At 47.2% G+C, this 11,284-nt stretch overlaps 2 protein-coding genes across 6 annotated transcripts in view; one reads left to right on the top strand and one right to left on the bottom strand.

The window, feature by feature from the left end:
• The window catches only part of LOC6607773, a 36,897-nt gene extending 27,509 nt beyond the window's left edge, over window positions 1-9,388 (top strand). For 2 of the 5 annotated variants that reach the window (XM_032723526.1, XM_032723527.1), the window contains exons 3-7: window positions 1,684-5,776; window positions 5,842-5,907; window positions 6,037-6,771; window positions 7,897-8,037; window positions 8,532-9,388. In XM_032723526.1, coding sequence (XP_032579417.1) covers window positions 1,684-5,776; window positions 5,842-5,907; window positions 6,037-6,771; window positions 7,897-8,037; window positions 8,532-8,782 — 5,286 coding nt within the window. In that variant the 3' untranslated portion in view covers window positions 8,783-9,388. The remainder of the gene's footprint in view (window positions 1-1,683; window positions 5,777-5,841; window positions 5,908-6,036; window positions 6,772-7,896; window positions 8,038-8,531) is intronic. The other 3 variants (XM_032723528.1, XM_032723529.1, XM_032723530.1) reach the window with 3 other exon arrangements.
• A 50-nt stretch (window positions 9,389-9,438) lies between these two features.
• On the bottom strand, window positions 9,439-11,185 carry LOC6607774 (syntaxin-18). Its single transcript, XM_002032497.2, has 2 exons — window positions 10,091-11,185; window positions 9,439-9,775 (listed from the first exon to the last, which is right to left on the bottom strand). Exons 1-2 carry the CDS (start codon window positions 11,087-11,089, stop codon window positions 9,587-9,589), a joined length of 1,188 nt encoding a protein of 395 aa, XP_002032533.1. The 5' UTR covers window positions 11,090-11,185; the 3' UTR covers window positions 9,439-9,586.
• Between the last annotated feature and the right edge of the window lie 99 nt (window positions 11,186-11,284).

Here is an 11,284-nt window from a genome sequence, read left to right on the forward strand (position 1 = left end):
TTTTTTTTTTTTTTTTTTTTTTTTTTTTTTTTGACCAGTTCCAGTACTCCCCAACTCCAACTCCAACTCCAGCTCCAGCTCTCCGACTGGAACTTCTCCGGCACACACATCGGTTATGCATTGTTGGCGGCATCTGCATTCGAAATCGTTCAAATTTCCCGACCCTGGGACTCTTTTTCGCCGAGCTCTGCATAAATTGTGGCCGGTCTCTTGTACGGTTTTATGTCATTTTGGGAACTGTATTGGCATTACCATAACCTAAGCACATATCTCGAAACAAATCACGTTGTCAGTGGTTTTTTTGCTTTTGCCTCTTTGGTTACCCAGTCGTTACCCAGCTAGCTAGCTCTTTGTCGCTCCTCGCAAGCGGTAACGTATGCTCGGAATTGTATCAGCATTCTTCGACGGCATCCCCTTTCCTCTATCCCCCGCCCCTTCACATTGAGTAACTGGATTTTTTGTTGTTACCTAGCCCATTCACAAGATCTTGAACTTGTTAATTACGTTTTTTTTTTTTGTTGAGTTTGCCACTCCTGGAACGCTTTAATTCATTTTCGGCACAACGGCCAATGGTACCATCGAATTGATTGCAGTCGCGTGTGCGCACAGAGTGTTTCGTCACTATTTCGATTGTTAAGGCCGGCGTAAACAAATGCAAAATGTATGCACAAAGATTAGGAAATCCTAATTAAAGCGCTCTTTTTTTCTGTATCGAATTTGGGCACTATGATTTGTTGAATCTCCCCCGCCTGCAGTTAATGAAACCACTCGATTGGAAAACAAAAGCAAATTATTTGCTCCAAATCGCCGAAGAAAACGAAGGTGCTTTTTGTGGCGCTCGGAATTTTTGCCACTCGAATGCTCCACTCCACTCCACTCCAATCCGTGCCGTACCGATACCGATCCGCCTTCGCCACCTGTGTGCAGATTGGGGATTTCGATCCACCAGCCCTGCCCATAAATCATTAATAAACATCGCTGTGGCTTGTGGACTGGACTGGCGTTCGAAGCGAAAGATTTTCGACTTCGCCTTTTCAACGTTCAATGTTCAATGTCAGTTAATTAATTCATAATTTGGTCGGTCAGTTTTGGTCGCAAAGTGAATGGATTGGAATCGAATCGAATGAAAAGGAAAGGTATGACGCCAGGAAGTGGGCTGGATTACAATTTTATTATCTAATCAGTCAGCGAGTAAGTCAATGTTTAGGCAAATTTTAAGTAGTAGATTTGCATGCAACTCTCGCTGGACAATCTACATGATAATATGCTGTACAAGTAAGGAAAACTTAATGGCACATGCAGGGGCTATAAAAGGAATGGTTGCTAAAAATAGATTATAGTATTTCAAAAGCATCATTTTAATGGGTTATTAATGGCTTTAAATGCCTTGATCTCCATACAACTAAAATAGTTATACGATTTATTTTCTACTCCACATTATGTTGGCTAGAGAAAGTTTTGGGTCCAAACTTTAAAATCAGTGTGTAGAGAGTAGACTTTCAATAATTTAGTAAATGCAATAAATTCACTATTGCATATATGTATAAGCCCACAGATTTTTCCATTCTGAAAACTAAGGGCCGCAAATCACATTCAGCAGCCAAAATGACAATTTAAATGCCAACAATGATTTATTCCACGAATCGAATATTTATTTTCGCACCCTCTCTTTTGCACTTCCAGATAAATCGCGACGATGGACTGCCGCAAGAAATCTGCCGGCAGTGCATGGCCCAGTTTTTGATGGTGGCCAAGTTCCGGCGGAAATGTGTACGGATGCAGCAGCGCCTGCAGGACTTTGCCCAGGAGATATCCGACCGCCAGACGGCCAGACAAGCGAAGCGTCAGCAAAAAGTCCAAAAGAAGACACACGATAGCTGGCTGCAGTTGGAGCCAACCAGCCACGAGGAGCAGCAGCCCATACGTAAGCGCCGCATGGTATCCGAATCGGACGGAGATTCGACAGCAGCAGCAACAGCAACAACTCCAGCCAAACAGGTGCGAACGGAGTTCGAGAATTTGCCACCGCCCAAAACAAGTCCTCAGCAGCACCGAGTGCGCAAGTATCGAACCCTCTCCATTGGCTGTGAAATGGAGCGTCCCGCCGCGTCCATCAATGCCAGCAGCATGCCCTGGAAGACGAAGGCTGCTCGCAAGCAACTTTCGGAGAGTCGGGCGTCCAGTTGCTCGACGGCGGTCATGTCGCCCAATCGCCAACGCAGCAGCACCAGCAGCAGTGAACACATGAGCGACTTGTCCGTCGGTCCATGCTGTGGCTTCGAAAGCGACAGCAGTCCGTCCTCTACCTCCAACTCGGCGCGGAGATCGGTGATACTCGTTAAGCAGCAGTCGCCGGAGAAGACATCGCCCATGTATGATTTAATGCCGCGCAGGGGACGGCGGCCCAGGAAAGCCCCGATATACATGTCGGCCAAAAGACAGAGGCGATCGCTGGTTAGGAAGGAGCCGCTGAACCGAAAGGCGGCCGCGCAGCCAGTCAACGAAGAGAACAAAAAGTCTGATCAAAAGGATATATATCCGAAGGAACCAAGGAAGGAAGGCCTTGCACCGTCCTGTGATGAGGCCATCGACAGCACTTCCGATGCGCCAATGGAAGTAGCCTCAAATGTGGTCAAAAAGAAATGCGATGAAATCAGTTTAAATGATTTGATGCTGTGTAAAATGCAAAAGGACATCACATCAAATGGTTTGATAGACAGTCGCGACCAGTTAGGCGCCATGGAAATGGAGCCGGTTAACGAAATTATAGCGTCCAATGGTGTAGTGAAGGAACTACCCCAAGCTGAGATGCACGTCCTCAGCGCTCAAAATTATGAGGAAACATCATCCGGAAAGCAAACATTAGAAGCCACCAGCGTTATAAAAGAATCGATTCAATCAGAACCAACTGCTGTTAGAACGGAAATCGAGTCAATTGGGAATGACATAAGGGCTGGTTCTGATCTAGTGCAGTCCGAGGAACTGACCTCATCCACAGAAACCAGCGAGTCGCAAAGGAAAGCTGTTAAGCAGTTGAAAACTATGGGACAGCAGGAATCTTGTGCGTTACTACAAACCATGAAGGATGGGGCATCCGTCCAGCAAACGGAAACTGCGGACGAATCAGACTCTGCTGACCAGAGGGAGATCATAGTGAGCATACCGCTGGAAGTTCTGGATGAGAATCTGCAGCGTCGCCTTTGCGTGGATCCGGAAACTGAGGCGGCCAATCGCCAGTCCGCTGATCCCAAGGAGTTCCCCCTGCGCCCCGATGACGTGAACAACAACGAAAACGATGAAAATTTTTGCCAGGGTGCTACAGCAGATAGCTTCAATTCTGCTGTGGCACTCCGAACCAATAAAATTGAAGCAACACCGCCTGGGGGAACGGAATCAGATGACACGGACACGGAAGAGGTGCCGATAGTGCGATCTGGGCCAACGCCCATGGATTTCATGGCCGAGTTCGCCAAGCACTGTGCTAACGGAATTGAACAGCTCAAGGTCACTACACCGGCGCCATCACCGACTCCCTCGGATTTGGTGCCCCTCAACGATCTGGAGGCCAAGCAGAAGCTGGAGGTAGAGATGAACGACGTGGAGACCACACTCAATGGCATCCTCAACGAGATGCAGGACCAGCACATGTACACACCAAACTGTGCCCACATTGATGAGTTCCTCACTCCAGCCGATTATGCCACACTGACTGAGCAGGAGTCGCCCGTTTCGTCGCCACCGAATCCTTTCGAGCAGAGTTCTGTTGCCGAACCGAAGGACGAGAAGCCCAATGCCACTGAGGATCCCTTTGATAATAGCAACTTTACCAATGAACTGATTGGTTTCCAAAACGATATTCCCTGCTTCGAGAACATTGAGACACCGGAGCAGGGACAAAACTTGCATTTAGAACTGACCCAGTTCTTAAGGGATCTGCAGCCGGCACAATCCGATCCGCCGGCAGAGGAGCAGGTAGAAAAAGTCGAAATGCAGACACAGCCAAACACCGTCCAAATGGATGACCAATCAAACCTACCATTGCAAGCTGATACACAGCCTCAAAATGAGTCCGCAAATCATTCACCATTTGAATCTCCCATATCATCACCTCAAGTTCAGTCTCAGATCGAAATACAAATGGAACCTCAAATCGAGACTCAGATGCAACCTCAAATCGAGACTCGAATGCAACACGATGTGCTAAGCGTGCAATCTCCACAAAACCATCAGCCTCAAGTACAATCTCATGACCAATCTCAGATGCAACACCAAATCCCACCGCAAATTGAGCCTCAAATTCAAGTCCAAAACCAGGAGCAACATACTTTACAGCTCGTGCCGCAAGCACAGCAACAAGTGGTTCCACAAGTACAACTGCAGTCCCAGTTGGTGCCTCATGTCCAGTCACAGGGCACGACGACGACAGTCACCTACGAACAGATTTACCAGCAGCACATTGTCCAGCAGACGGTGCAGCAATCCTCCAACAAGATGCAGGTCATCTCGCTGCCCTCGGCTGGCTCGGAAACAACACGACAGTGGCAGACGCAGCAGTCGCAGCAACAGCAGCAAGTCCAGTGGTCATCGGTGGGCGGACTTGAGGCCATCAAGAGTGCACCCGTCGAGAGTGTTGCACCCACGACCACAACGTACTACATCAGTGCGAGCGATCTTTATCCGCAGCAGACTGAAACATATACGATGCTTCAACCAGCCTCCAATGAAAGCTACGTGATCGAGCAGGTGAATCACCAACAGCAACATTGCCAGCAACAGATTCAAATGTCGCAACAGCAACAGCAACAGCAACGCCAGCATCAGCAACAGCAAGCGCAGCAGGCGCAACAGCAGCAGCAACCGATTATGATACTGATCCAGCAGCCGGAGCAGCCAGTGGCCTCGGCCAGCAATCCGCAGCAGGCACCGCTGCACATCTATAATGCTGCCACCAGCAACGATGTCCGTCAAATGCAGCACACACAACGCCAACAGATACGGCAGCAGTATCACCACCAGCAGTATCAGCGGCTGCAACAGCCGCAACAAACTCGCGTCGTACAAAGCCATCCAGTATTGGGAATGCCGGGAGCCACTTCCATATCAACGAAAGTGACCCCCATTCCCGTCACAGCGGCCAGGGGTCGGGCGCTCACGCTGAAGTGCCGCTTCTGCCATAACGGGCCGCGATTCTCCAGCAGCCTGGAGTACAGCCGTCATATCATAGATCTGCATCCGGCGGTGGCGCCCTTCAATTGTCCGCACTGTCCGCAGGCCTTTGCCGGCAGAACGAAGCGATCGCAGCACATCCTCAGCCACCATGTGGTGCAGCAGTACCAGTGCGGTCAGTGCTCACAGGTGTTTCCCGCCCAAAAGGCACTGGACGTTCACATCCAGCGCATTCACATGACCCTGAAAACGGATCCATCGGGTACTGTGAAGGTGGAGGACGTTCAGCTGCAGATCACCAGCGAACGCAGGCCACGGGGTAGGCCGTATAAGCCAAGGCTACAGCTTCAACAGCATCAACTGCAGCCGCAGCAGAAGTTGCAAGTGCAGCAGCAGCAAAAGGCACTTCAGCAACTACCCCAAGCACAACACCACCAACAGCAACAGCAACCTCAACTGCAACAAGAAGTGCTACAGCAGGTGCAGCAACTGCAAGTGCAACCGCAGCAACAAGTGCCGCAGCAACACCAGCAACAGCAGCAACATGTATTGCAAGTGCAGCAACCACAGCAACAACCGTTAATGCAGCCACAGTCGCCGCATCCATCAAGTTAGTATTATACATTTATACTTTCACCAAAACAATCTCTTATTAAACCATAAATTCCACAACAGCAGTGGAAATGCAAGCAAGCCCAACAACGCCACGAAAGATTCTTTGCTGTCCCGATTGCGAAGACTGTGAGTAAATTGGAATAATGGCATTATCACTAAGCTGCATTTAACACATTACTAAAAAAAAGATCACCCCATGCATTTTGTACGATCTAAATTGGTTCCGATCTAAAACTTTTCTTCATCCCGTTACAGGCACTTCCGGTCACAGCCATGCCAACGAACAGTTCGAGGAGCTGCAGACACTGCAGGCTCCGCCAACGGTGTTGACTCCGCCATCGACCATAGTCTCGGTACCATCGCCACAGCCCATGGTGTACTCGCAGCACATAACAATGCCGTCGCCGGAACAATCCGAGCCAGATTCCACGACCACGTTGCGACAGTATCGCAAGCGAGGCGTGATCGTTGGGCCACAGGGTCCGCTGCATTTGGCCACACCGGTGGCCTCGCCATCGCCCTCGTCGTCACCCTCCTCATCGACGGTGGATCACATACCGCCGGCATCTCCGGCTCCGCCCGCATCACCAGCTCTGCCTCCGTCGCCCGCCGTCGCGTCCACGGTGCAGGTGAGCGAGCTGCGGACGAGCCACCATTGTCTGTACTGCGAGGAGCGATTCACCAACGAAATTTCCCTGAAGAAGCACCATCAGTTGGCGCACGGAGCGCTGACAACAATGCCATTTGTGTGCACAATCTGCAAGCGAGGGTATCGCATGCGTACGGCGCTGCATCGGCACATGGAGTCGCACGATGTGGAGGGACGGCCGTACGAGTGCAACATTTGTCGCGTCCGGTTCCCGCGACCATCGCAACTGACGCTGCACAAGATCACGGTGCACCTGCTCTCCAAGCCGCACACCTGCGACGAGTGTGGCAAACAGTTTGGCACGGAGAGCGCCCTCAAGACGCACATTAAGTTCCACGGAGGTAAGTTTCGAGCACCACCAAAAAGGGTTTAGTTCGTTGATTTTCTTCTTTTTTTTTTGGTTGCCTAGCAGTTATCCTACCATGTACTAATCCCCATTCATTTAGTCTTAGTGCTGCTCTGTAGTAGCTTGAGTTATAAGCCTCTTACTAATCCTCCATCAATTGTTATCGTTGTATTGTTGCTGTCGCTGTTGTTGTTGTTGGCGGCAGTTCATACAAGCGTGGTAATATGTATGTGCTCCAAAGGTATGACAACCGTGAACGAATCGCTTTCGTCTCGAGAATACCAATATCGATTTATGGCATGGGCATATTCCTAATGCTTGGCATGAAAAACACACAGCTTATGTATTATGCTTTTAGCCTTAAGCCATCATAAACCGTTTATGAACTTGCGCATGCAGTTTTATACCAATATAACAATAATAGTAAACAAGCCAGTTGTTAGTTTGAATGCCCGGTCGAACGGCTTGCAAAAATTGTATAAACGCTAATTACCCGTTGATATGAACTCTGACAATTAAACGCTGATATCTGACGGCTCTAGCTCTGTAGTTTTAGCTCGGCTTGCCTAATTATTGACAATTAGCTGCCCTTTGTTATTAATCCGATGACCTGGACACTGGATCACTGATCACTGAACACACCGAACACTTATTTGTATTCAATTGGTAGATGTGGAGTGCGTTTCGTAACACGTGGGAATTTCTAAGAAAATGGTTGTTGAATATTCCATTGAATATACATTTATTAGCTGTACATATACCTATACCTATGTATATATAGATTGCTTAACTTCTGCTTTAACCCTTTATACTTCAATGGAATTTCCTCTGGCTGAAACTCTGGGTTTCGCCACGCACTTTCAACCCAAAATAATTAAAAAATCTCTAACAATCAATGTTACATGTTGGTTGTTTCTTGGCGGTACAGTGAAATCTTTGGTTTACCATTAAATAAAAATAAAATTCGCTTGACATGAGTGTATTTATTGCTATCTATGTTGGCTCCCTTCAAGATCACACTGTGTGAATCCTAATTGCTCAACCAACAACCGAACCGAATATGTAGATACCGATACGATACAGATAAAGATACAAAGGCCAACGAAATTGTCTTTTCCAGAGCTCGGTTACCAGTGCGACGGGTGCGATCGGAGGTTCGAGTATCTGAAAGAATTGCGCAAACATCGACGCACCCACAGCGAGATGTTTTACAAATGCAAATTCTGTCCAAGCTCCTTTATGCGTTTCACGAATTTTCGGGGTAAAGTCTCGCCGTTCATAAATGGTGTTGCCAACATTGTTAATTCGAAATTTATAAATACATTCATTACCAGAAGAGCTTTGTTTTCCTTCCTTATCGAATTTTGATATCATCATGAATTTAAATCATCATCATTATCATTTAAAGGTGTCAATGCAGCTTAAGCTTAAGAACTATTGATAGTTTTCGAAAAGCCTCAACCAAGTTATTATTTCAAATTCTATAATTGACTACTTCTAGCTGTCTGAATGTTGTAATGTCCAATGTTCTTATCTACTTATGTAATTTAGATGTGTCTACATAGTTGGCAGCACTATTCCAAATGTATTTAAGTAATAGGTTCTTTTCTAGTTTGTCGTGAGAAACGAGAGTAAGGATAGGTAAATTACAAATGCCGGCTTTTTGCATGGCCTACGTTAAGATGCAACTTGATTTGAAGTTTTTGAAGCTAGTTAAAAATGTAACAACTAATTTGTTTTTTAAATTTACATTAGCTCACATGAAAACCCATTTGCCGCTGGGCGTATTCCGCAACGAGGATGCCGCATCGAAGTCACCCAGCAACAATAATAGCCACGCCAGCAGTGACAAGCTGGAGAATCCAGCCACGCCCATCGAGGAGACACCTTTGACGCCGATGAGCAGCGGCGGACACGTGTACCACAGCCCAGATGAATACCCCAATTCGGTGGAGAGCTGTGCTGGCAACAGCGTGGCTCTGGAATCCTATGCCACAACGCCATAACCCAAGGGGCCGGATTATTATTTAGTGTACAACGCTATAGTTATAAGTAATCACAAGCAACCTAGCCAAATAATATCGGCGCCTTCCTACACTATTACCACACTCTGTGGGGAATAGCTTCCATTCATCCCATTGGAGAGCCAACAAATAAGTAACTCTTAACTCTAATTCTAAACAAAATGAAAAGAAAACAAAAGAACCAGCAGACTGCATTGAATGCAATCCCATATTGCACTAAAAACGTAAAAACACTTAGCGACTAAGCCAAGGATACACTCCCTCAGACACAAATCTTAAGGCTACAAAATATTAGACCTAAGTTAGTTAGAATCTAGACATTCATGCAATGAAAACAACTGAAAGAAATACGCAAAGGTTAACTCTAGGCCTTAGACATATATATATACTTATAGATACTTATTACTGATTTCCGTTCCCAGTTAGATATATATATATTTTTTTGAAGAGCGTTTAATGAAAATAATAGAAATAAGGACCTAGATATAAACAATGTACCAAGCAACACTAAAACACTTAGTTATTCACATTTTGGTGTAGAATTTAAATAAACTACTGAGACATTTGTGAGCAAGGCGCTCAAATCGATTTTAGTTCCATATTGTTGTACGAGGTTTCATTGAAATGAAACAAGGCAGTTGAATAGCCTAAACAAATATTTTCCTTTTATTTATAAATTATGTAATAAACAAAATATGCTTTTAGTGCGATCAAACGATAACAAAACATTTTTGCATTTACCATTCCTTAAATGGGGTGGGTTACACATAAATTTGGGGACTACACTTAATCGTAGTACCAGTCCAGGAAGAGCAGGGAGAACGACATGACCAGCAGGAAGAACAGCGACCACACGCGTAGTCCTGCATTTCGTTGGGTGGCCTGGCGGATTTGCTCGTTGGCGTCCTTGACGTTTTCCGTGGTGCCCACGACGGCACTAACTATCCTGTCGATATTGTGCTGTTGCATGGCGACCTACAAAAGGGAAATTTAAGAGGATTAAAGGCGATTAGGACGTGGATCTAGCTGGATCTGGTTGATAATTAATTGCATGCTAATAAGAGCCTGGCTTATACATCGTAATCGCGAAGGATGTGGAATTTAGCGAAGCCAATTAATATTTTAAATTGAAGGATTAAGTCGACGAACATATGGGCAGCCACTCAAAGCCACTAAGTCTTCTTGGCAATATGGAGCAATATGTTCTCATCAAAAATAAACTAAAGGAATTGTTGGCTGCATAGAAAAGAACAAGGATTCTTTAGGACTTGTGTTATCATGCCATCTTACCTTTTCGGTGAAAATGTCCTGCAGTTGGGCAATGTCTACCACGTTCTTTTCGATCTGCTCCACCTCCTCGGAAACGCCCTGCAGAAAGTTGTAGATGTGTACGTTCTCCGCCTCAAAGAGCTGCACATCCTCGGCGCTTAAGGGATCGTCATCGTCGGCCTCCTGCTGCTGCTGGAGCTCCTCATCCAGAGCCATCTTGGAGGATGAGTTGTTCAGATCCGATCTGTTGGCTTTGCTTCGTTTGCGCGTACGCGGTTTGTGTTGATTAGCCTGATTGGCTTCCTTGCCCTCCTCGCCATCGTGATCGTCCACCTCATCGCCTTCCTCGTCCTCATCCCAGTCGCCCCAGCCGTCGTTATTCCAGTCGTTGTCGGCGGACTTATCATGGCTGCCATTTGCTTTTGGAGATGACTTTGTGGCTTCGCTGTCATCGTTGCTGACCTGGCGCCTGCCCAGCTTGCCACTGTTGCTTCCTGCCGGACGCACTGGTATCTTCTTCTTGTCCGCCGCCAGCTTGAGCAGCCTATAGGTTTCCAGTTCGTGCTGCACACGGTACTTCTTTTGGTCCAGATAGATCTGTTCCACGCTGTGCAAATAGCTGACCAGCAGGTCCAGCACAGCGTCGATGTGCTGACGCTCCTGCGGCTTCCGCTTGGCGCTCTTCCAATCGCTGCGCATCTTGGCCAGGTGCTGCGTGTAGAAGGTGACAAACTTCTCCGACTCGCGATCAATCAGGTCCCGCTGCGCGTCGGTCATGTGCGCGGCGGACTTGAGGTGCTGGCCAATGCGCATGTAGGCGGTGCGGTTCTCGATCAGGACATTGCGCAGCGAAGTGATCTTGTTGCACACCTCCTTGGCCTGCTTGGCGAAGTCATCCTTTGGGCCAGTTGGTCCAGTTTTTGTCGGCGCTGTGACGGGCTTGGCCTTGCCGGCCAGCTCGGCCTTGCGCTGCAGGCGCACCGTCATAACGCTGGCCTTGAAGCTCTGGGTAATGTCCATAGCTATTTGCTATAACTAAAATTGAAATATTTAACTTTTAAATCCACATCATCGGTCCAACGCAGTGTGGCCGTTCGTTTCACCGTTTGCAGTGTGACCTTATGATGACCGTTAATATATACCAGCTAGCTGATACCATAAATAGCTAAATGTTATCGATAGGCAGTTGTTCAGTGTTGGCTAATGAATTTTCAC

This window comes from Drosophila sechellia, chromosome 3R (genome assembly GCF_004382195.2).
Source record: "Drosophila sechellia strain sech25 chromosome 3R, ASM438219v1, whole genome shotgun sequence".
NCBI classification, from domain to species: Eukaryota; Metazoa; Arthropoda; class Insecta; order Diptera; family Drosophilidae; genus Drosophila; species Drosophila sechellia.

Coding starts and splice junctions, on each gene's coding strand:
- LOC6607774 (XM_002032497.2), bottom strand. CDS start 11,089: ATGGACATTACCCAGAGCTTCAAGGCCAGCGTTATGACGGTGCGCCTG. Junction 9,776..10,090: donor AGGACATTTTCACCGAAAAG/GTAAGATGGCAT, acceptor TCCCTTTTGTAG/GTCGCCATGCAACAGCACAA.